Source organism: Homalodisca vitripennis, unplaced genomic scaffold (genome assembly GCF_021130785.1).
Source record: "Homalodisca vitripennis isolate AUS2020 unplaced genomic scaffold, UT_GWSS_2.1 ScUCBcl_14604;HRSCAF=25498, whole genome shotgun sequence".
In the NCBI taxonomy this organism is placed as follows: domain Eukaryota; kingdom Metazoa; phylum Arthropoda; class Insecta; order Hemiptera; family Cicadellidae; genus Homalodisca; species Homalodisca vitripennis.
This window is the reverse complement of record NW_025790711.1, coordinates 1-26,514: the sequence shown is the minus strand read 5'-3', so window position 1 is coordinate 26,514 and position 26,514 is coordinate 1. Positions and strand designations below refer to the sequence as shown.

Below are 26,514 nucleotides of genomic sequence, written 5' to 3'. Positions count from 1 at the left end.
TGTTGTAAAATTTTGATCCAGTATACTTAGGTTTCTTTTTAAAAATGTGTAAGGTCTGAGGGCTTATAGCTACATTATTATGATTTCTTGTGAAATGGTTGTGATTATCTTCTACCAAGTTTATTTTTAACTGACAAAATAGTTTCAAAATTATACATCCCATAAACCATTATATTTTCCTATTTAAATTAAAGTATTCCTTGACAGATGTTCTATTATGAAGATTAAAAACAATTCTAATGGCTTTTTTTTTTTCTGCATTTTTAGAATAGAATTTAGATTATTAACAGCACTAGGACCGTAAAGCAAGATTCCATTGATATCATTGAGTGAATATATGAAAAATGAATAACCTTAATGGTTCTTTTTTTGCACAGGTTTCTCAGTCTAATTAATTCATATAAACTTGATGTTGCTCTACAACGCAAAATATTTAAAGTAAAACTATTTCCTCTTGGAAATAATTTGAATGGCTGCCATTTATAAAACCTTAGAGATATAAAATAATGTAACATTTTAAAAAGTTGTTAGAAACTGTTTAGTTCTTAGATATACATAACATTTTTCACAGTGTTGTGTAACAGCTGAGATCAAACTGGCCCAAAATTAACACACCTGCCATCTTGTATGTTTTTTTAAATTAGCTTGAACTCAGCCAATGCAAGTATAAACTTCAAACATAAGATTTTCTTTGATATCTTCTTGTCGACTAGACATTTATTAAAATACCTACTTTCTAATTTATTGTTAATAACAGCTTGTATTTTAGGTAGAATTCATAGAAATTGCCTATTGCAATTGCCCTTATGGTGGAATTTTCAGATTTTTTTCTGATTGTGACCTACGATATGTTTCATATATATATATATATATATATATATATATATATATGTGTGTGTGTGTGTGTGTGTGTGTGTTTATGCCATAAAGGCAGCCTGTGAACAGTAATTTTTTAAAATACCCAGACTTAATTTAGTACACAAGTACTATTTGCACATAGCTTGGATGAGTTCATTTTTAAGTCTTAACCAATGAAGAGTATCAAAATGGCTTCCATTCACATTTGAGTACAAGTTTTAACTCAAATAATTCCCAACGTAAGATCTAAAACAATATTTTTTTTCAATATATTACATAATTATAAACTACTTTTATTCTTTCACTTGTTTCTATCTCCCAAGATATCTAGATGGCAGTCATTCAAAGTTTGGAAATGGAATGGTTTTTTTATATCTGTTAATATATATTATAGCACAAAACAAAATAGTATTTCAGAATTCTCAGATCATTTACAATAATGTTTCTTATTACGTATTTTGTGATATCTCATAAGATTTCCAGATAGCTGACGTACAAAGTATTAAGCACCATAACAACATTTTGGGAATGATTGTGAACACGATAACTACCATGGTTCCTAATAGATTCTGACTAAACATGGTACAGAAATAGCTTGTACACATAACTTGGTTGAGTTTTAACTGTACTATTCTCTATTTCCTGTAATATATCTTGTTTTTTCTGTATGAATTCTTGTTTTTTCTATGTAATATGGACATGAATCCTGTCACTATTCCTGTATATCTGTCTGTATGCTAAATGAATAAAGCTGTTTTGTGAATTGAATTGAGTTGTGCAAATTAAACATCTAAACTAATGATGTAAGTTCAGTTTGATATTTAGAGATGACGGCCATAAGTAAAGTCCACCTTCTTCCAGCTGAGCAATATTTTACATTGGAAAATAAGTTAATAGTATTAAAATTACTTAGATAATTGACTGAAAGTTGGTATTTGTGTTATCAATTGAATAAAATATGCAGGTATCCAGATAGTCTGGTTAATAGGTAGAGGGCTAGTCAATTTAAAATTTATGGAATCTAGCACATTTGTTTACATAACCCATTTATTTTTAATAACAAAGTATTCTTTAATTGCATGAATAACATTGACTGAACTACCAATGTATGTTGTTTTATTACATAATATATAATATGTTATTAAACAGACACTTGAAATTTTAAGTTTTGTTTTGGTATAACTCTAGGAATACATAAACACAAAATAGATATTATAAATTAAATATATATTGCAAGTTGTTAAATTTTAGAACTTTCAATTAAACTGATATGAAATCATGAGAAAATATAAATTTGTTAGTGAAAATTAGGCAGTGCAAGCTGATTTCATATACATAAAAACTTGATGTTTTAAACATTAATTAATAATTTAAAAACCTGGACTAAATTGAATATTTTCTATGAGAAATAAATCCAAAAGTTAGTCAGTGTCCAAATAAAGATAGATTATCAATATCCATAAACTTCAATTAATGTATAAACATTTATGTGACATCTCCCATATTGCATTATATTTATATTGTATTTTTTAATATTAGTTTATTATTATTGCTTAACTGCACACTAAAAGAACTTTAAAGAACTTTATTATATGGGCTAAAATGAGTACCATATAATCAATCACTCAAAAATATTTATTTATTATCTTAATTTGTCTATACTAAATCATTTTAACTAATGTTTTACTGTAAAATGTTATAAAAGTGTTTTGAAATAATCAAAATAAAAAGATGACTAAGACTTTCAAAAAATTACAGCTTGGTAAGTTTTATCTCAAATACATTGTATTTCCCTGGTAATTTTCTTTAGAAATTTCTAATTGAAAGAATAGTTCAGGACTTCTAAAATTATTTAAACTAACTTTTACTGTAAAACTTTAGAAAGGTGTTTTAAAATAATCAAAAGATCACCTGGACTTTCAAAAAGATTATAGCCCAGTAAGTTTTATCTTCAATACATTGCATTTCTCTGATATCTTTCTTTAGAAAATTCTCCATAGTCAAAATAGTTAAGGACTTCTAAAATTAACTTCCACATTCTTTGACGCAAATTGTGAAGGTCGCCGGAAATGACGACAGAGTGGCGAATATTGCATATGGCACAGAACGGGATTATCAACGTGACTGCCACCTGCCCACGCAGTCGGATCTTATTATGGTAACTTGCTTAGGAAGCCAGGTGAACTGCTAGCTTATATAGGAGGGTGGCCCCTCCCCCTCGCCAGTGGCTGACAACATGGTGGTCAACTTCAAAGTGTTCAAGAAAGTCTCTCCGAATGGGAAGCTCACTCTGTATCTCGGGAAAACGAGATTTTGTGGATCATATCACTAGTGTTGAACCTATTGGTGAGTCATACATATTAACTACTTTTAATTATGATGCCGTGACAGTTTTCCTTATTTTAAATACATGTATAGTGGTGTTAATTAATTTTTTTTTAAATATGGAATTACACACAAAATATTACTGTGCAATAACATAAATAACAATGTTCCATCCTGCAACTGATTTCTTCATATTCAGGCCAATATGTTTCTATTTGTCATTGGGAGTCATACTGCAGAACAGTAACAATCTTTTAGTTCTTATAAGATATAAGTTCACGTTATTTCATAAATTTTGGGATTCCTAATGAGGTAACAATTAATTATTAATTGTACTGTTACATAAAAATACTTTTTAACGATATTTAGCATCATTAACAATTTTCCAGGAACATTTATTAGTTTATTAATGAGAAGAATTTCCTCGAATTACACAACAGTGTTTTTTCAACTATACGAAAAAATGTTTTTCTCAATTTGGAATGATTAACATTTCTATTACATAATATTTAAATATAAAAGTCATAAATACAAAATACATTAAAATTTGTTGCAAGTTACATTCAATGCAATATTGTGAATTATAACTCTTGAAAGTGTTTTTATTAAATTGATGACAAAAAAAGTTATTTATTCTATATAATAAACTGAGTTATTCCCAAATAGAATTTAATTATCATACTAATTTAAAAATTGGTATTTAAAAAAATCAAAATTCATACCCAAAATAGTTATGATTTATTTAATGAAAAGCCGTTAGAGTAAACAATTGTTTTTATTAAAATCAACCCTTGCTATCCTATCCTATTAAACAAAAATACCTTTATTAGATTAGAAAATATAATTATTGATTTAGACATACAATAATACTGTAGCTATAATTGTAACTAATAATAAATGTTCCTTAATAGTGCTGCTGGTCCAATATGTTGAAATATCAGAATTCTCATTTCCTAGTAACAGTCAACTATTTTACTCCTTATTTTTTTAATTAATACTTGAATCTTTGCACTATTTTAGAAGTCCTAAAATCGAGAGACCACTCTTTTACTAGTTTTATACTCAACTCTTATATGGCCAGAGCCAATGTAGCGTGTCAGAAAGACCAGCTTTCTCCACCAGAAAATAAAAATTGGATATATTTTATAACCACTTTTACAAAAAAACACCAAATTTGCAAAAGGACAATCAAAACCAAGTAGAAAACAATGGTGTTAAAATGTCTGAACATTTATATAAGTAAATAATGTATTGGGTTCCAATTTTTTTTAGTTATATTTTCAACAAAAAATGTTAAATTTAATTATATACACGTGTGTGTGTTTTACTGAATAAAGTATTCAAATTAATTGTTTACCATTTGGTTTGAACAAAACAGTACAGATAATTTATGTTATAAAAATATCATGTCAAAAAAAGTAATAATTTACAGTGTTCATATTAAACTTTAATAATACTAGAAATTGCATATAATTTATTACAATTATTGCTAATGTAATATTATATTTAGGGTTATCTTAAATTTGATACAATATAGTTATACCAATTTTTATCTATATTGGCCTTACCATCACTCTCAAAGGATTCACTAATTACATGCCACTTTTCAAATGACTGCATCTTATTCAAATATAACACATTTTCACCATTAGTACATTCTTACAACATATCTTGTAGTTATATATGATGTAAATTCTCTTACAGACGGAGTGATAGTGGTGGACGATGATTATCTCAAAGACCGGAAAGTATTTGGTCAGGTGGTCTGTAGCTTCCGCTACGGTCGCGAGGAGGATGAAGTCATGGGACTCAACTTTCAGAAAGATCTATACCTCGCTTCAGAGCAAATTTATCCGCCTCCAGAGAAGCGTGAAGAAAACCTTACCAAGCTGCAAGTAAGTCTCTCTGTTATTTATCATTTCTATGTCCCTTCAGTAATAATTATTTTGCATATAACAAAATTACGGACATTTATTAGGAGCGGCTGATGAAGAAGCTTGGCCCGAACGCATTTCCCTTCACTTTCACAATCTCTCCGAGTGCACCGTCTTCAGTGGTTCTGCAGCCGGGGATAGAGGACAATGGGGAACCATGTGGTGTTCAGTACTATGTCAAGACATTTGTCGGAGAGAACGAGACAGATCGCTCCCATCGCAGGTACTTACAATACTTTTATTGCTCACTGGCTAGGCATGTTATGGCTGGTATTGGCGTGTCTGCTAATCTACTTTCAAATACCTGAAATATCTTACATAATTGAAATCCATGTGTTTCAAAAGATTGTTATCTGCTAAATATAACACGTTATGATAAAACATTACTGTGTTGATAATGCACTATAATGATAGCATCTTATAGCCATAAACATTTTCTCAAAAATTTAATCAGAACATAGTAGAGTAGTAACTAGTGGCGTAGTTACGTATATTACTATTAGTTGAAATATTAGTTAGGGAGGACAGTAGAGGGAAATAAAACCTCATTAAAAGCCGTAAAAATACATATAAAACAACCTAACTCCAATCTAGGGATATTATAACGTATAGTAACATAATAGTTATGTATAAAGTAAAAAAACAAACAGAGGAAACCGTATGTTGTCGGTTTCAAAATTTGAGATTATTATGCATTCTCGTATTATGGTATCTCCCTAGCTTACCAGTAATGTTAGATCCTAGTTTTCATCATGCACTACATGGTGCCAATTTAAAATTTATTAATATTATATTTTGTTCTTCTAAAGCCTTATAAATTTCGATGGCAGGTTTATAGATATTTTGCTATTATTGATCAATTGTCTTAGATTGCACATATATTTAATACCAAATAATCTAAATAATTAAAGTAAGAGAGGGCTACAATAAACAAATTTATATGATACAAGCACTTGGCTACAATAAGTATACCTACAATTAAACTGGCAATGTGGATAGAAAACATAGAAACTGTGGATAAAGAATGTTGTATTAATTTAATTATCTCAGCTGATACTTTGATTTTGGGAGTGAAATACCTTCAGCAAGTTAAAAATAAGGTATTTTGACTAGTGTTCCTTTAAGTTTAGAACCCAACTAGAGCCAATAATTGAAAAAGACCCAAATGTGATTTAATCATACTTGATATTAATACCCAATGAAGTGATTGGATTAAAACTGGTTTTAAATTCTCAGTTGAGATAAAGAGGCAAAACTAACAATTTTCAAACTATACAAAAATGTATTTGAAATTGTTATAAGAAAAGCTAAACTTGGTCAAAACATCTAGATATACATAGGCATTAGTTTCATCTGAACTAGGGGTAAAAAATTTTTCAAAGTAAATGGTAGGGATATAAAAAACCCAAATACATAAATAATTTCATTAATTCCCCGTTTTGTGGCTTGCATGAGATTCAAATCTTCTTAATAAAGTGTTCTTCAAAAGTATTCAAGGCATTCATGCTAAAAATATTTTATATCGATACACAGGGTGTTTGAAAAAGAACTCCCTAGTTTTAATGTGTCTTAGAATCTGTACAAAGTGATAATACTATTCTAGTTTATGGTGTTTTATTTCTCAACTTTCCAAGTTTGGCCCCCCTGTAGTTGGCAGGCCTGCTTGACCAGTGCTATTTTTGTCCTCAGTTCAGTTCAGGCATGTGTGCAGTGCATTTCAATGCAACTCAGCAACAATGTGTACTCCACAACAGAAAGCGCAGTGTTATTTGGCTTGTGAAAACCAAGTTAGTTATAACAGTGCAACAACATTATAACTGTATGGTTATCATTATGTCAGTATGGTGGTAAACCACCTACAGCTAAAACAATCCATCATTGGCTAGTCTTTCAAGGAAACCTATGGTTTTAAACCAAAACCATCAGGTAGACCGAGAACTTCTAAAGATGTTGTTGGACTAACATTACAAAACTTGAAGGAATTCTCTTTAATAATATATACTGATTGATGTAATTTTTCATTAATTTCCTCATTAAATTTATACTTAAAACAAGTTTTTTCATATATCCTGCATAATGATAATGGCATGACCAAACCAAATATAAATAGATGATCAATGGTATTGTGCAATGTAGCTACATTTATACATAATTAATAAGTTCCAGTAAATTAACTGCCAATTGTTTCATGTAGTAGAGAAAATATTAAATTTATGATTTTATTATTAAGAATCCAAGTATATTTATTTAATCACTTCTAGTAAATAAAGTTCAAGTTAGTTATTACTTGTTTTCTGCAAGGAAGACTAAACTAAATTATCTTTTTATACAGAAGTACAGTGGCTCTTGCATTCCGCAAGGTACAATATGCACCATCAAAGCAGGGTCGCCAACCTTGCACTGTTGTGCGCAAGGACTTCCTCCTCAGCCCCGGAGAGTTAGAGCTGGAAGTTACACTGGACAAGCAGGTCAGATACAATATATATCCTTGTTAATGTTAATGTTAAATAATTAAAACCTCTCGGATCAATTGAACATCTTGGTGATAAAACACAACTGAATGATAGCCTACGATTACAGATTTAGGATTTGGGACAGTCATACATTGTGTGATTGGATCAGTTTTAGTATGTGTATTATATTCAATATTAATTTTTAGGTACCCCTTGGCTACACCGAGAAACATTGATAAAACATACTGAAATCAATTATTTTTGTCAAATTGAGAAGTCTACATAGATTTCTTGTTATACTTAAGGCTTTTAATGTTAAAAATATTATTAAAATTTTTTCCAATAATAATTGAAAGATTTTACAGCAAATAAAAAAAGTCTGGAAATAAGCCGTCGTCATGAACGTGTTAAAAAAGCAATTTTATAATGAGAATACAGAATTTAATAAAAACCTCACCTCATTGATTTATTTGTTACGATCCGATGAAAAATAATGTTCATCAATGATTAAATTTCAACCAATGGGTTTATAGTTAAAGTTAAGAGCTCATATTTTATTCAAATAGTCTAAATGCATTTTTCAGTTACTTATCAGGTAATATTTACTTATATACTATTTGCCCTTGAAGTATTATTTTCATTTTCTATAATATAATTGTTGTGAATTTCTTTAAAATTTGCTTCTATTTTGAACGCCATACAATATGTTCATGATTGCAATAAATTAGATTATAGTAAGACAACAACAAAGTTAATAAGAGAATAAGTAGTGTAAGAATTGTAGATTTAGCAACTGATACTGATTTGGTAAAAATGGTCTTTCTGTTTCACCTGGAAGAAATAGGTAGATTTTGTGAAGTCTGAAATATTAATTATTTACTTCTCTTTGGATTTACATGTACTCAGTATCTCAAAAACCATTCGAGTTAAAAAATTGTTTATTACGTACACGAAATATTGTAAGCATTCCACAATGTTCTTTCCTCCAAGTTCATGATTAACAAAGTTATAAAGATATTTGAGTTTAAACAGCTGCCGACTGTATACGATAGTCTAAGGTATTTATTTAAGCGCAGCATCACATTTAATAAACCACCAAGACAGGAAAACAATAAAAACTCAATAAGGAAATGAATAGCAACATGCTTTATGAAAACCCGGTGTTCTGAAAGATAACATGTACCCCATGGGGTGCACATCATTGTGAATGTGTTATTGAAATAGTTTGATTTCTCATTTTTTGCAAATACATAAATCCTAGAAACAAATAATTATTCTATATCACAATGCTCTAGTAAAAGCAATTTTGAGTAACATATTTTAAAATAGAAACACATAAGGTAAATTAATAAAAGGCCACATGATATGAAATAAACTATTTATTTAAATCAATTTAACCATTTTGTAAAGTTTCAATTAGCATTTTTCCAAACATCATGTTTTATTTTATCAAACTGATCTATAGATGGAGTTAAATGAAGCTTAATAAGAAACAAATTTAAAATCGTTTAGTTGGTAATTATGTATGCTATTCCAGTTGTATCACCACGGGGAGAAGATAGCTGTGAATGTTTGTATTCGCAACAACAGTAACAAAGTAGTGAAGAAAATAAAGGCCATGGTGCAACAAGGGATAGACGTAGTGCTGTTCCAGAACGGCCAGTACCGTTCAGCAGTTGCTAGCCTGGAAACTCAGTGAGTATTCATACGTAACTTTCAGACAGTACAAAATTTCCGGACACAACAGAAAAAGGGAGTGAGAAACATTAAAAAATTGTACAGAAAATAAGCCTTTATCAAAATTGAATCCTATACTTTCACTTTAAATTAAAAGAAGCAGATATTTAGCTTCTTTTACCTTACTCTGCCTGTTTCCGAAGGTTATAAATCTGCACGGGGAACCTCACAGACAAGAGTCGGTACAGTACAACGTGGATGAAAATTGCTCCCTTCCGAACAGAATTTGAATATACGCCACCTATAATTTAGATGCCATGACACATCCAAACTAAAAACAGTACAATATTTACTACAAACTTTTGGAGAAATGATAATAGCAGCAGTACTATTTAACAACGAATCTATATAACCAGCACCTTGGTCTGTTATCATTTGATCACATGTATGTGTGTAGGTTGCAAATATTACAATGTCTCATTTAATTCTAGCTGTGTTTTTTTTTTAAGTAAAATTGTTTTGATAAGAAAAGTGAACTAACATTTGAAAATGGTTTATGGATAATATGGGGGGACTATAATATTAAAAGAAAGTAATAAATTTATCTCGGAACTGTTATGTAATGTTACTTTTTATTCATACAGTTATATAAATACTTATTTCTAAAGAAAGAGCAATGGGTTTATGTAAATGGCATTTTCTGTAAAACTGATGTACTACAGTGTTTACCATTATATAATTCTGTGCTTTAAAATTGTGATATTTTTTGTAGGGAAGGTTGTCCCATTCAGCCAGGATCCTCGCTACAGAAGGTGATATACCTGACACCCATCCTAGAGTCCAACAAGGATCGCCGCGGCATCGCTGTTGATGGCAGACTCAAGAGTGAGGACACAAACCTTGCGTCGTCTACATTGTGAGTTTCCAACATTTTATTGCTCAACATAACTTGTTAACGCTGCTGTTGGAAAATTTATGTACAAAAATTATCTTATTCCACATGGCATATCCAGAAAGTAAGTGTACTAAGGCTCTCACGGGCAGAGGGATTTGTTTCTACATTTTGGCTACACAGACGTATAACTTGATTCCTCCTCTCCACCATGAGACCGGATCGAGGTCAGTACGTTGACAACTGATGGTGTGACAATACGTTTCATGAAAAATGTCAATCCAATCTCCCACGAAATATCTGTTACCTTGTTTGGAATGGAAAAAACTGGTTGGGGTTTATAAGGAAAAACTGCATATGTGAAAAAGCTATAAATCTCACAAGTGGTTTCGTGAGTTTAAACAATGGTGGAACGTTCGTGGGTGATGATCAGAGGACCTTCAATTATGACTGAGAAAATTTTGGAAAAAATTAAAAATGCGCTCCTAGAGGGAACTGACCTGAAACGGATGCATGTGACCAGACAGTCAATGTCTCCCAGCAAGGAAGATCCAAGCAGAGAATCACAACAGCCCACCCCAAAGCGAGACCACACGTCGCACCATGACGCTACACTGCTGCTCACCTTATTTAAATGGGCTGTCCTGAACTATTCTGTGCATTCCCCTGATCTAGCACCTTCAGATTACTACCTCTTTACCTCTCTGAAGCCACAAATAGATGGAAAAGGATCTCAACTGATGAAGAGGTAAAGGGGAAAGTGGACGAAGATGTAGGAGGGATACTACTTCAAGGAAGGCATACAAAATTAATACCCTGGTTCACCACCACCATTGAGAGGAATGGTGATTAAGTCAAAGAATAGTTTACCTAAGTACACTAATGTAACAACTTTTTATTTGAATACAAATTTCTGTAACCTAAAAAAATTAAGTAGTTACTTTCTGGATATGCCTCGTATATATAGTTAGAAGCAATATATCACCAATCAACACGAAAATAACACCTGTCAGATATTTTAGCATGTTTGAGGTACGCATGTGATGGCACAGACTGGTACTAGACGCAACCATTTATGTTGATGAATCGTTTAAAGTTGAATATAATTTTACCTACTCTTCGCTCACTACTCTATAATCTGTCCAAAAAATGAAGATAATTTTGTTGCTAATGTACAATTTCAGAATTTTTACACTTAAATCTATAACATTGAAAGGTTGATACATTTTGAAGCTTTCAGTTGCTAAGTGTTATCTCAATTCTCCTTTTCCTCACTTCACTTCGCTAGCTCAATTCTATGTTTGGTGAGACTACAGCTATACCAGTCTAGTGATGGTTGCCAAAACATGGAACTTTTACTTCTCGTAGTCCAGAACAGTCATAGTCATTGATCAGTTCTTCCTAGCAGATCAGTTCTACATTCACTAGACTGTTTGCTTATTCAATCATAATTCCATAGAACGCTTCTCAATGTTGAGGAAACTCATCAATTAGTAATTATATTTTTTTGTCAACTTTCCGCACAAAATTTTTGATAATGACTAAATGTCACACTTCTCTCTAAAAAAATCTTCACACCCATTCATTGTTCATGTTTCTCTTGAATTTGACTTATATATCACAATGAATTTCAGGCAGTGTTACATCTTAGTACTAAGAAAACAAATTCTAAATGTTTAAAAACTTGTTAATGTTGTATAATATTGAATGTTTCAACTTAATAGCGTCTGTAAATTATTTTGTGTAACAGTTGGTGTACAAAGAAATGACTGCACTGTATAGCAAGCATTCTTGATGTAACTAACATTGCATTGGCTGAATCCCAAAACATACAGAACACTAACAATGTTTAACTTTTATAAAGTTAATATTAATGTTGATGTCTTCAGTCTTACAAAAAACACCTATTGTTTTAGACTGGCGTCCGCAGACCACAAGGATGCATTCGGAATCGTGGTTTCATATTCAGTCAAGGTGAAGCTCTTCCTAGGTGCTCTTGGTGGGGAGGTAACAGCTGAGCTACCCTTCATCCTCATGCACCCCAAGGTACAATAAATAGTGCAAAATTATGTCGCATTATATACAAAATGTAGTATTTTGTGTTTCTTACACTTCCAGAATTACGTAGACTTCTAGATTGGAACACTGCTTGGGTTCTCATGGTTTCCATTATATTTGTATATGAAATCAAAATTGATTATTTATAGAAAGATAATTTTAATGAAAATATCGCATATGCTATTTAAACTCTTTCAGATAACAAAAATTGTATCATTGTTGTTAGATTATATCTAAATATAAACCACTTTTCAGTAGCTGTTAGATTCTCTATAAAAATAAACCACTTTTCAGTAGCAAAAGGTCATTCCTGACCAGAATAAGGAGGCAATACAGTTACTCTTAAGGGTTGTAGCTTAGCCACTGTAACCTTCATTTTGCCTGGTAACTTGAAGATGCTGATGCACATTTTTTATTAACTTGATGAAATTTCCAGCCTGGAGCTGCGAAGAGCAATTTGCTAACAGTGGATAACCAAGCAAATGTTGAGGCTCTCCAAGAGGAAGAACCAGCTGTCTGAGGATTCAACACTTCTCTGGCTGATCTGTCAGTAAACCATTTGTTGGTTGATATAAGATGTTTCCTTTGGTCTAAAAGTGGACCAAATAAAACTGCATACTTTCAGAATTATACATTGCATACATTACCATTCAATTCACTTATTGTTTCAAATAATGCTTAACATGCAGAAACCTTAATTAAACTTTATTAAAATCTGTATTTTTAGTTTTATCTTAAGTTGGTAAATAAAGTAAATATTATCATAAGGATCATATTGATGTAACTATACAACTGGCCATTTGTACTGTTGCAATAACTAATAAACTCTTTATTTTATCAACATTGTGTGTTATTGATGGACAGTGAAATTATTCATCTCATTTTGTAAAATAGAAAATAACTATTTTATTTTTAAGGAGAGGAAAAATGTCAATCTATGTAATATTGACACTTTGTATTAATTCATTTTTAATATTAGTTAATGACCCAAAAGATCCTTCTTAAAATAGTGTAGTTGTTGTCCATACAATAATTCTCAATTTTAAAGATTGCAATACTGTAGACTTGAAATGTGGTACATTAGGACCCTCTCGATTCAAAGGAAGAACTATATTGATTTTAGTTATAAAATTGGTAAGAATAAATTTTTTGTCACTTCTCTAAATTTAGATTTGGACAGTCCAAGTTTTAAACTTTGGTGATTATTTTATTTTAAACTAAGTAGTAGCAGGGTCCAAAATGGTGATAATACTGGAAAAGTTTCTCCTACCAAATTAGATCTCTTTTACTATATTTGAAGCCTTGGTGCTTCAAAGGGGTGGTCAAATAATTTGAATATAAAACAAATAGTTATATTACTCAAATATACTATTTACAGAGGTATTGTTAACGAATGGTACCCAATAAAAAAATAAACCCTTTCTTGATCTGCTGCTAAGCTGATAGTGGCTTCTTCCAAGAAGTGGCAGGAAATCTTTCTAAAATAATTATTCCAACAATGGAATAAGAAGTAGGCACTTGCCTGCTGTATCATTTGTTGTTTCTAACATTACCACCAATACTACTTGGGGAATGCAATACTACTTGGAGGAAGCATTAAATTAATAACCTAGATCACCACGTGCATTGAGAGGAATGGTGACTACGTTGAAAGGGGAATGCTGTATCGCTGTATGCATGAGAGAGAAAAAATTACTGCAGAAGGCACCTGAGTGCATGTGCTGTGGTGTTAGATTACTTAGATCACTCACTATTGAACCACAGTGAAGATGTTAAATTATTATTTGTACATAAGTAGTTTCTATAAATAAGAAGTAAAACGTGTGTGACAAGATATAAAATTAAAAATTTAGATGATTAAAGAATTTGGTGATAATATTGACAAAATGTGTAGTTATATGACAAACTGCAACATAGCTTATCAAATAGAATATAATAAACAATTTAAATTATTTAATTCGACAACATTCTTAGAAGTTTTAATTTAGCATGATTTGAAGTGGAATGGACACATTAATGATTTGTACTCTAGACTGAATAATGCTTTATTTGATATTAGGTATATAACAAGAGTAGTGACTTTTCCTTTTACCAAGGCCATTTATCATGGGTATTTTCAGTCGATTTTATCTTATGGTAATATATTTTGGGGACATAGTTACAGTTACAAAATGTTTATTCTGTAAAAAAGAGCAGACCATAATTTTCATTTTACTGATCAGTTGTTGTTCATGAATAGATGCAGTGTACCAAAATAAATATAGAATGTACGAATTATAACCTAAATATTACTTAAAAAATTATAGTAATCTGATTATTTATCTAAATTTTTTCATTCAGAAGTACAGAAAAACACGTGTTAGCAACTAGTAACTTGTGTCCTGACGATCAGCTGTTGTCTGTGAGTAGACTTATTCAGATCCGCATATCAAACCGACCTATTCTTGGTAAAAACTCCTAGAGCATTATGAAAATTCACACATAATCCACATTGTCGTTTTTCCAGGTTTTCATTGTCGGTGGTAGTCCTGTCTATGGTCCCGCAGAGGTATCGTGGTTTAGAATGACACATGACAAATATATGAAAAATGCATGGAAGTTACTGAAGTGAGGTTAAATTGAGGTCTGCATAATAAGCAGACACCGGTACCAAACAGTACCTTCCACATATTTCCCCAGAATTTAAGCAAAATTAACTTAACTAATATCTAAAAAAAAAACAAAAACAAACATTAACAAAAATCAATTACTGGCTTTTCAATAATAGGCCATATGGAGAGAATAGCAGTTTCGTTAGGGTAAGTCAATTAAGGTTACAAAACAATATCAACTAAAAATCTAGTAACCAACTATTCATTTCTCATTATTGTGCACAAAAAATTACACCTCATTATCAGTCAATACATTTTTTTGCTCTCTTAGGACAAGAATCTTACAAAATTGCACCTAGTCCTATAAGGACCTTTGCGCTATTTTTGGAGTGACAGGATATTCTGGATGGGCAAGGTTGGGGGTAGAGGCCGCCTCCTGTCGAGATCCATGAGGAACAATTTAGGGCACTAATCTCAACTCATGTACCCTCGGAAGAAGGGGAAGCCAGCTCTGAACCAGCCTCTTCAGTAAAAGCAGGCAGAGGGTGGCACACCCTCAACTCTAGGCTAGCTCTTAAGAACCTTTGATTCATAAGGAATGAAAACCCACCAACTCCTCCCACAGTACACTCTAGACACTATCGAATTACCCTTGCACCCCAGAATCTCGACATTTGTGGTTAGTGCTCCTGGACATCTATGTTTCCCAGATTTAAGTGACACATTGGGTTTTGTTGTGCCCAGTGTGGGTTCAACTGAAAGGTGTATAAACTAGTCAGAAGTAGCCCTCGAAATCTTGGCTGTCAAATGGAGTGCTATGAAAAACCTGATGTTGTCGACTTCGTCATGGATGGAACCATATCTGTTTGCAGAGAAACACTATATACCAGATGAAAGTCCATACGATATGTTGATTTCTTCATGGATGGAACATATCTGTTTGTGGAGAGACACTATGTACCAGATGAAAGTCCATGTGATGATATTGATTTCTTCTTGGATAGAATCATATCTGTTACCGGAGGGACATATCAACCAGATGAGTGTCCATACAATGATGTCGTTATCGTCATAGGTGGAACATATCTGTTTGCGGAGGGACATGATATCCACCAGATGAATGTCCATGCAATGATGTCGTCTTCATCATAGGTGGACATATCTATTTGCGGAGGGAACTGATATTCGTCAGATGAGCGTCTACGCGATGATGTCGACTTCGTCACGGGTGGAACTATTTGAGTTTGCGGAGGGGCAACAACTTGACCTCATGAATGTTCATGACACAATATCAATTTCTTTTTCAGTGATTATACTGAATATTGCTTATTTCATAATGATTTGATCTCTGATAGGGAACCCCTTTACAGTTTTTGACATTGTCATAAAAAACTAGTGGAGGGGATTCTGTGCTACTTCTTCCTGAGCACGTACGTGTTTATTATTTAAATAATCAAATAAGAAAGACACTGCAGTTTTTTCAGTTGTAACACCAGAGCGATTTTATTTTTTTAGACGTGGGGTATTTCATTGTGTTGATAATGTTTACGAAGAACTGGAAGAATGTGGTCTATTCATAAATGAAGACTTTGGCTAGCAATGTGTTATGTTGCAGGCGAAAACGGCTCATCTATATCAAGAAGCGCATCTTCATTGTTAATGTTAAGATTGTCGTGGCACTTTCAGAAGAGGTGAAGTTTGATTACCAATAATCTTGGTCCGATATGTACGGAATTAAAAGTGCAGTTTTTTCATACTTTGTCGTTTTTTTTATTGACATTGCTTGGCCGCTTTTGGTTTTATGGTGCTGAAGAGCTTTGTGGTGATTGTCCCTCACCTTTGTCCATTTGTCTTTGCAAACTTAACCTAGAACACAAAATAACTCTGTTATAATCCTTAAGGCACAACTTTTCGGGTCCCTGTTGCAGCAAACCTGCAAAATGTTACATCTCACTTGTTAATGCATACTGTATATTTAGATGAAAATAGGTTTCAACTGGTAGTTATATATAATCACATTTTCAATTTACTGATTGTTTAGGTTTGCTGAAAAGGAGTTAAACCTACACGTTACAATTCACTGACTTACATGAATTTCAGTAGTGGGAAATCTTTTTTTCATTCCAGCTTAGGGATGTTTGGCGTCAAAAGCAAAGGAAAATTCATTCCTACCCCACCTTTTTCCTTGTCAACTCTACAGTAAATAACACATAATATATAATCTTTAAATATCTTTTTTTAATATTCTGAAATAAAATTATGTTTAACAACACAATGAAGCTCTTTAGTTAAATTATGAATTGTATCAGTTTTCAAGCTTAAGCTCTGAATTTTTTGGTAAGAGATCCTTAAATTATTGGTTACATCTTTTAATATGTTTATCGTTCACAATGCTAGTGGGAACCTTAATTAAATTTATTACTCTTGACACTTTCCCTCTCAGGGGGTCTTTTTATACTAAAATAATGAGACTTGTTGAAATCTATCTTCACTTACACAACACAATCTCTCTCGACCAGACTTTCTATAGGATTCCAGCTTCCTGGTGAGGAGGGCAGAAGCTGTAAACAATACATTTATTATTTTTTTAAGCAGCTTCAAGATTTTACCCTTCAGCACAATTTTTAATTATTTGCATGTGTTATTTTTAATATAAACATATATGTAATTACTGTTATAAATGTTACTGAATTAATCATGTAATAAATAGTATAGTTATTTTGATTTAATACACTCTTACCTTGATCGTTCACTATACCAACAATCTCTTCCCAACAGTTGTCCTGTTGAACGTTGTTGAAGTAGTGGGTGATGCATATTGTACAGCTCAGGGTAGTTTTACACCAACGTAATTAGATTAGGGACATCCATGATCACTTCGCGTAACGAATAGACCATTCGTTGTGAACTACTCCAAGTAACTGAAAAGTCCGGTTTCCGTCCGAACTGAAACACGTGCGCGCTCTGCAGATGGCACCGATGCGATAGATAACTCATCACTACGGCACGTCCAAACCGGATAAAAGCCATGGTTGACTAAATAAAAAACATACACAATCATTTAAAAACAATATTTTGCAAAGTAAAACACTGTTGAAAACTATTCAAAAATTACTACAATAAAAGATTTTCAAATCACAAATCCAGGTTAAGAAAAACTTTAATCTGTTAACACGTACTAATTAACATTAATTACATTAAATTATTGTACTTTTAATATTTTTAATTACAGAAGTATTCGTTTATAATGACAGAAATAAATTACATTTTTTTAGAACAAATGTTCTTGTTAACTTTTTCTGCAAAACCTTATAAATATATGAATAACCTATTGACAAATACAATACCTCCCACATTTCAAGTTTATGAAAGATCAGTATTTTGAATGCAAATTATAATTTCAACTGACACACATTTAGGATTCAACATATATTACAACAATGAAACATATTAATATTTACACAAGATATTGACAAAGGAACAACATTTTGTTTACAAGATCTTATAAATATAAAAACTGTCGGTGGAAATAGGAGAAATGAAAAAGGGACTTAACATGTGACAAAAGTTAAATAACAAGATATGTACAAACTTGCTTTAAGTTCAAAATTGTTCCGAAATAAAAGCAGCAATTTCGGGAAGACTAGATATTTAGCAATACTCTGCTGCATTCAGACAAAAACGTAATGTAATGAAAAACTAATACTGAAAATAAATGTAAAGCTTCGTTGGACACAAATGGGATTATTGTGGCTTCACCATAAATATAAAGACGACCACAATAATCCGTAAATACATACACCACTGTTTAAACTTTGGTCACACTTTGAAACAATTGAAAAATCTATGCCTTAATCTTAGTTTTTTTCCTGTTGAGCCAAAACCACCCGAACCACGATTAGTTTCATCCAATTCCTGAAAAAGAGAACACAGTTACGTAAATAATGCACTTGTATAATGAACAAAAATTACCTTCTGAGCTGATTGACAAAAAAAAAAAATTACCTACTAATATTTCTACTGCTCGTTCAATATTAATGCATAATAGACAAAACAAAACACATAATAGACCTACTTTAACAGATCACAAAGCTTTTGACTCCCTGATCTTCATCATCTTGTGTGATTTATGATCATGTTTAATGATTTATGATAACGTTAAGACCGAATAATCTTGTGCAGCATCTGATGATAGCGACAATGTCACCAAACTGGTAATTCATTTGCATTAAAAATTATTTTTGACAAAAAATATTTGTAAATTGTTTTTATTAATAACACAACTGAAAAGAATTTTTGACAAAACTGTATTCAATAAATAATCCCAATGCTAATAATTAAATTGAATGACTTCTGTCTTTATTAACAAGCCAAGATAAACTGATAAAATGTGTTCAAATAAATCAGTATTAAAAAGTAAATGTTTGAAGTAACGGTTTAAAAAAAATTACTCAACCAACATAATGACTTGGAATTCCCAAATGGGACCAATACTACAAAAATTTAGAATAAACTGACCAAGAATAACAGTTAAGATTTAAATAATAACTTTTTTCATATAATTCTAAAATTTCATACTCAAAACAGTACACATGTAACTAACTACCTTGTATAAAAATATGGTCTTACTTGGATCACAAGTTTCAAGTTATGAATGTTCAAAGACGCAGTCAGGTTGAAAAGCACCAAAACCAAGTATCTTTTTTTTCTATGTTACAAGCATAAAAACTAGAATTTATTACATGTAACTAATTTTCTTTATATCTCTAACCACATAAATAAACCAGGTTAATTTTAATGTAATTCCCGTTATTGTAGCTCTGCTGGTTAGTTAATTTTCAAACTCTGGTATCTAAACTGGAACGTTTAGGTAAGAGAACAGTTATCCTAAAGCATATGCTGACGCCTTCCCTTTATTTCCTTTCGTTTCCGAGTTGGCAATGATGAAAGCCTGTTGATCCGTTGGTCATTGGTGCTACATTTGCCTCGGCCTCTGTTTTTACATTAATTTGGGTCTGAGCTGAACTTGGAAACTACCTCTACCTTTAGAACCCTGGATACCTCTCTAAACTGTCCTATCCGGTGTCTTATTGTTATATTGTATTATAAACTATCCCTACCCGATTTAACCGTTATAGACTCACTATTTGAAACAAGGAAAGGGAGACACAGTACAGTCTTCTTGCATTTCATTCCTGAATCGGACAACAGGCATTTTTTTCTGGATCTCTGGTTATAGGTTTACCAGAGCATCATACTAAATAGAGCAGGTTGATTAACCAGGATCGTGACATGCTCTTGGGTGGCGCACAAACCCACATCTGTACCCCTGGGTCCGGTTTGAAAGCCAAATCAGGAAAAGCATGCACAATTTGTGCTCGCTCGTGGCATCAGGGGCTCTGACGCCCTACCTATTTATAGCACTTCCTGACCAGGGACCGAAGTGGCTCGCTTCTGAACCAGTACATGACTTGTGCCTCGGTACAGACAAGCTCACACGGCTACCAGTGCCGGTAAAAGCACTACCAGCATCCATCCACTGTAATAGTTGAACAAAACAAAAGAATAAAAAAAGAAGAAAGAGAAAAGCAGCAGAGGTTGGCTAAATAAAGAAGAAAGCATGTGGGATCCTATTTTTAAAATACATAAATAGGAAACCATGGAAGAAGCCTGCCACAAGTAAGTGGAAGTAATGACATACTCAGCTCGGGTACCCCGTGATCGCCATCCACGTACTCCACTGTGTTAGCTGGAACTTTCTTTTCCTGGTAAAGTTAATCATATTTGTTTTAGATGGGTTGATCCGTAGACCTTCCCCATGACACCAGTAGTAGTATGGAAGTGTATTTTCTAACTCGTCCCGAGGAGAGGCGAGTTCAAAGGTCACCTAACCTAACCTAACCAGTGGCAGCGGTAGACACGTGTGCACGCAGTGCAGCGGTGCCCGAGTTACACACAACGCGGTGTGAGTCAGCGGTAGCACACGCGCAGTGGACGGTGACAGTCTGGTGCGCGGTGGTTCGCACGTAACAAGACGCGAGTGGTGACTGTATACGAAAACGTATTAGGTGTCCGTGTACCGTATGTGAAACTGTTGTTGCTAGAGCACATTGTATGTGCGACCCATACGGACAACACTCATACTGTACAGAGATTGAGGCAGTGTCGTATACTAGGTAGTCAAGGTAGTTGGCCAGTAACAACATGGCTACCGTGTCGGGTGATGATGATGATGATGTAATGCCCATCATAGGCAAAAACTGCTGCTTGTGATGTGTGTGGCAAAGTGGTGGTTAAAAGGTGCATGTTACGGCATCAGAGAACCAACACATGCAGGTCGGTCGGAGGAGTCGACTTACGAACTGATTGTGAGGAAGCCAACGTAACAAGTCTGGTGAGCGCGTTGAACACTTGTACACCCGAGCACTATGTTCGAGTCTCTGATCTGATACCTCATCAATACTACAAAGTCGAGAAACTCGAAAAAGTCAACTCGAAGAACGGATCGACCATTTTGGCAACGTTGCGTCATTTAGGTGGCTTCAACGTGTGCTACGTTTACTTGCCTAGACATTTCGACGACATACTGACTAATGATATCATATCGAGTTACAACAGTGGAGCCTTCGACGTAATACACCTGGTTTACAAGGGTGTCAAAAACCAAATACAGTTTGAAATCAAACACAAAAATAAAAAAAACAAAACAAATGATTAAAGACGTGACAAGATGTCATCTCTAAACGTCACGTTGTACGTCGCAAGTGGGAACCTTGGAGCCACCCCCGTCGGTTCTCTTCGGTGATCGGAGAGTTGTGTGTAATCAGAGGTTGTGCCTCCGCCGAGTAACCTCGGTTTACGCTGTCCGAACGGGACCAATTTCCTTTTTATTTTTTTTTGGTATTGTGTGTGTACTATTACTACGGTTACACAAATTCGATTCCTTTGCCTCTGCCCAAGTATTTCAGTGACATGCGATCAACGTCTTTGGTGTTGTACTTTGTTATGTCATCGTCTGTAAGTGCATGCAGATAACGTTCGGGGAGAAACACTCGGTACTGGCCCTCGTTGTCTTCCAGGATAGCCATGACGGTCTCTCCTAATCGTGTGGTGCATCGCTCGAATTGCATTACCCGGTATGGTACGTTAGGAGTCAAGTCGGTGAGCCGCGTGTAGCGTGGTGCTTGCAGCTGGTTGAGCGTAGTCTTTAGATCCATAGTTACAGACAGTCAATCTATCTAGTGGTCCAACCATTATGTCTATACATTATGAGCGAAGTGACTGATGATCGTGAATGCCATGTACTTTAGCAACGAGAATTTTGACACGCGGTATAAGGGACACCCTACACAGTTTGTCTGCATCAAAGTTGGGGATACACACAACCCGATGTCGACAGTCCCATACCGAGTTTACGCTTGGCCCACATTGCCGAGCCCGTGCCCAGACTCCACAGCCGCTCGGACAGATCAGCGTCCGAAGAAATGACGCGGTCCAACGCTTTGTCCTGTAACACTTTGTGCGCTTCCCATCGGTTCTAGGTGTTTTTGTGTTTGCTGTACCAGATGTCATGTTGGCGCGCGGCTTCGTCAAGCGGGTTCACACAACCGCGGTCATTACGTTTCATGCGTTCTTGGAGTCGAATTCCAGGGCCCAGGAAATTATATTCGGGGGCGTGCAATTCAAAGGGCAGATTGTTTATGGTATCGTACAACAGACCGGATCCATTATAACGTGTTCAGGCAACGCCGAGAGACACCTCAAGACGTACTTGAGACCATTGGGTTCGTTACCAGTTCTTCCATGCGATCGTTGATGAACTGCACCACGGACATTTTCTCATTGTGGAAATTGTTGTTGTTGTGTAACGTTTCAAACCCGAGCCGCTAGCTGCAAATGTCGTGGCGCGCATCTGCTGGAGTCTATGTTCGTCCCAGATCGGTTTGATTAAATACTTCCACTTTGCACAGAATTTGCTGAATTTGGGTCGTTGTGTCGTGACATCGTTCCTCTGGTACAGCGCGTCTGACACGATCAATATATCTTTGTAGTTGTCTCGATCCTCGCTGGTGTATTCGTCATCACTGATTATTCCTGGGTCGGTCAGTAGTTTCCATAAACCAATTGTACCTCTGTTTGCTTTTTTTATCATCAGTATATCGTCCATTACTGTAATAGTTGAATGACCGATTTTCAATTGACGATTTTCAAATCACTCATGTACCATATACCAAACACTTGGTCCTTAACTTGTGCCAGGTACTCGCGAGCCAGCGGCCCGAGATCAGGTCCTTTCTCCTCCACGTATTCCTGTATCGATTGGTCTATCAATTCATTTGGCCTATCGTTATCTTCCATCATCTTCAGTGGCGGTGTGTCAGATGCAGTAGTGATATCACGACTCGGTGTGCTCATGGCCGCTGGTACGAAATCTTAACGCAATCGTTTTTGTAACATGACAGCTTGTGAGTTTTTTCAATCGTTTCTCTTTCTGTTCTGATACCTGCGCGTCTTTGATCGCGCTCGTAATTGGTTCGTACTGGTTTTCTTTAGCTCGTGTATCCAACTGTTCTTTCGTTCGCACACCGGCAAACTCTGCACGTAACCGCTTATCCATATCTTTAAACTTTTTGGAATCGTTGACGTACGGTAAACACACCTCGTGCGCTGGAGGAATTTTCGGTACATCTTTCAGTTCTACATTTCCGACAATAGAGTTTGTTCTATCTTCCCTATCGCGTTGTTCCAAAACTTCTTGTTCGCCTTTCAAGAACGCCTCGCGTCATTTATCGTCTTGTCGGGCAAAGCGTTTGGCCTCTTCCGCAGTTGGAAATTTGACGATATGTTCTGGTGGTATATTTGGCTCAACATTTATTTTCTTGATCAACACGTTTTCGATATTATATTGGCGTCTTTTGGTTTGGCGTCGTATTGGCGACATCATGAATACTCTACTACTATATTACTAATTATTAAATATTGCTCATGTACGTGATGTATAGCGTATTACAGTAATCCAAATAAATTTTCAAACGACAAGACGCAGTTCAGTAAACGGTGATGTCGTTTTAAAAAATATTTGCGTATATCGTCGTTAATGGAAAAACGGTGATATGTCTTTTTTTTATATTTGCGTATATCATCGTCAGTGATAGAACGGTAATGTAGCGTGTATCACGTCGTTAAGCATGAACTTGTATTTACCGTTATGCGGTTTTCTCGTCATGTCTATTGAAATAAATCCGTGCGGCTGAAACCAACACTTTCTGCATAAAGTTTCAAATTCACGATACTGTTGGCGAGAGAAAAGAAGAGACCTGGCCCGTACCGGCGCACAGCTGTGTACTAGTGTGTTGCCGCGCGGTAATTTCAGGCGCTTCGCCCCACAGCCAACCCTGCGAATTGTTTATCCTAGCAATGGAACAGTGAAACAATAATGGAATTACGAAACAAGGCGCGGCAACATACTAGTAGTAACGCCTGCAAATTTCAGATAGGCCAGAATCCAGGTCTCTTCTTTTCTCTCGCCATCAGTACGTCATGTCCGATCCAACAAAGTCGTCGTATATTCGTTTCGTGTAATGTTTGTTTTGTTTAAACACGCACAGCATGTTCACATTATTACGAATCACTTGCATGTTGACCTTTCCATAACTCTGACTCAAGTACACGCACGATATCTGTTTGTGTCGGCTGCGAATAAAGTAATCTTTAATTTTGTCTTGCTGCTCATCAGACAGTCGTCAATGGACCAGGACCCCGACTGCCGAGACCAGACTGTCGAGTTTTACGAAATGTTAATCGCTCAGATAGCGGACCCGTACGCGGCCAACACTGCGTTCCTGTTATGCGAACGCAAGAGTCCCACTGACGTTAACGCGTTGGCAGAGTACTCTTTGAGAGTCGGAGGAGGACTTCCTGTCAACGGCGGTCCATTAACTGTGTCGATGACAAGTTCCTGTCTACGATGCTTATGTTATGCGCCGTTTCACGCCAATACCGGTTGGACTTCGACACTGTTGCAAATGTCGTACGAATGATGGTGCTGTATGGAGACGCAAACTTGTACGTGGCGGTGGACGATAAACCTTTCATGATCTATCTAATGGACTACGAGTCTTATATGGAAAATGTGTACGTCTATCCGCTCATACCGCCCATGGCGTACGTGATCTATGGTTTATGTGGAACGAAAAGTCTGCAAGACTCGACCGCGGAACCCTGGACCGCCTGTGGACGTATGTCGCGTCCAGGCTCTCATGCAAACGGCGTGCGAGCATGGGATTTTCCGACGGCATGACCGGAATCGTATTGAGACTGATTGACATTTTCGGAAAAGAGGGGTGTGACATGACGCAGCTGATGTATGGACGGTCGTTGATACAGACTATGATTAAGGTGCACTTCGACACGCCCGGTCCGTATACACACTTGAAAACAACACCGAACGTAGTGTTGGGTCTGTTGGAGGCGGGACACCATCCAGCGAGACCGGTGACGCAGCGCTCACGGAGAAACGAGCTGTTGACGATTTTCTGTCCGTACATATTACCATCTCTGTTCGCGGCCAGAGAGATTGGCGCGCTTATGAAACCCTAGCTTGTGGAACAGTTACAAACGGTCGATTTCGCTCACCAGTGTGGGTGTACCAGATTCGACAACGTGGACAATATGAAAATGGAAATACGACAAGAACTGCAAGCCCAATCGTACGCTTTCGGTTTGTTTCTTGTGTTGGCGGAGCGGTCCATGTGTTGTACCCAAGACGGTCTACCGACGTTGAACGTTCAACGTGATGACTACGACGAACTGCAAAGACTGTCGGCCCACCCGAGCCTGTTTTATTACCGAGGTACGTTGCGCTACCTATTGACACGTTGCGTTGTCTCTGTTTTGCAAGAGTAGTACGTTGGTTAGAGGAGTGTGTAGTAGATATAATGTTTTCTGTTAGGCAAAACTGTGTGCGTGTATTGTGTTACAGGTGTTGGACTAGTAGGCAAAACGACAATAATATAGAAACAGAAACCGCGCGTGCAGTGTCTGTTACAGGCGTTGGACCGCCCGGACTGGCAAGACCCAACCGTACAGCTGTACGAAATGTTGATCGATGGAATGGCGTATCCGTACCAAATCAATCCGTCTCGCCGCACGCAACGACCACGACATAAGCCTCAGGCTAGTTACAAGCGGCATGCTGGTGTTAGTGCTGCGCGACAGCGCGGACATGTACGTGACGGTGGACGATGGTGAGCCTTTCATATTCGACTTGATCAGGTACGAACTCTGGGCGGCGGACGGTGTACTCGAAACTAACGTGGCCAATATGTTGTTTGTTGTTGTTCCTACAAGACAAAAGGTCCGCGTGGCTTGACCACGGCACCGTGAACCGGTTGTGGTCCTACGTCGCGACAAAACTGGCCACCGACAAATACGACGACGTGGATGACGTTATGCCGAGATTCGCGAATTCGGTAATAAAAGGTGCGACATTACTTTCCGGACCGGACGGGAGTCGTTAGTACAGAGGATAATTTGCAAACCATGTCGGATTTAGATATAGGTATAGACCGAGGATTGTGAGATACTTTTTGGATGCGGAACACCACCAGGTGCAAGTGATCTCGCCGCCGCCTCCGGAGTCTGGACCAGACGTGCGGCCGCCGAACTCGAGGAAGATGACACATTATTAGAACACATGCGAGTATGGGATGTTTTCCAAATTTGGC

The 26,514-nt window shown here is 35.5% G+C and overlaps 2 protein-coding genes across 2 annotated transcripts; one reads left to right on the top strand and one right to left on the bottom strand.

The window, feature by feature from the left end:
• The first annotated feature begins 3,079 nt into the window (after window positions 1-3,079).
• LOC124375175 (arrestin homolog) lies at window positions 3,080-13,038 on the top strand. Its single transcript, XM_046833284.1, is given in 9 exon segments — window positions 3,080-3,157; window positions 3,159-3,204; window positions 4,888-5,078; window positions 5,162-5,340; window positions 7,450-7,585; window positions 9,108-9,265; window positions 10,020-10,163; window positions 12,056-12,185; window positions 12,634-13,038. Coding segments are annotated over 9 exon segments (1,131 nt in total). The 5' UTR covers window positions 3,080-3,094; the 3' UTR covers window positions 12,718-13,038.
• A 4,806-nt stretch (window positions 13,039-17,844) lies between these two features.
• LOC124375177 (deoxyuridine 5'-triphosphate nucleotidohydrolase, mitochondrial-like) lies at window positions 17,845-18,708 on the bottom strand (the record flags this gene model as incomplete). Its single annotated transcript, XM_046833285.1, is given in 1 exon segment — window positions 17,845-18,708. A coding segment is annotated over 1 exon segment (101 nt), but the record flags the coding sequence as incomplete, so codon positions are not given.
• Window positions 18,709-26,514: the final 7,806 nt, after the last annotated feature.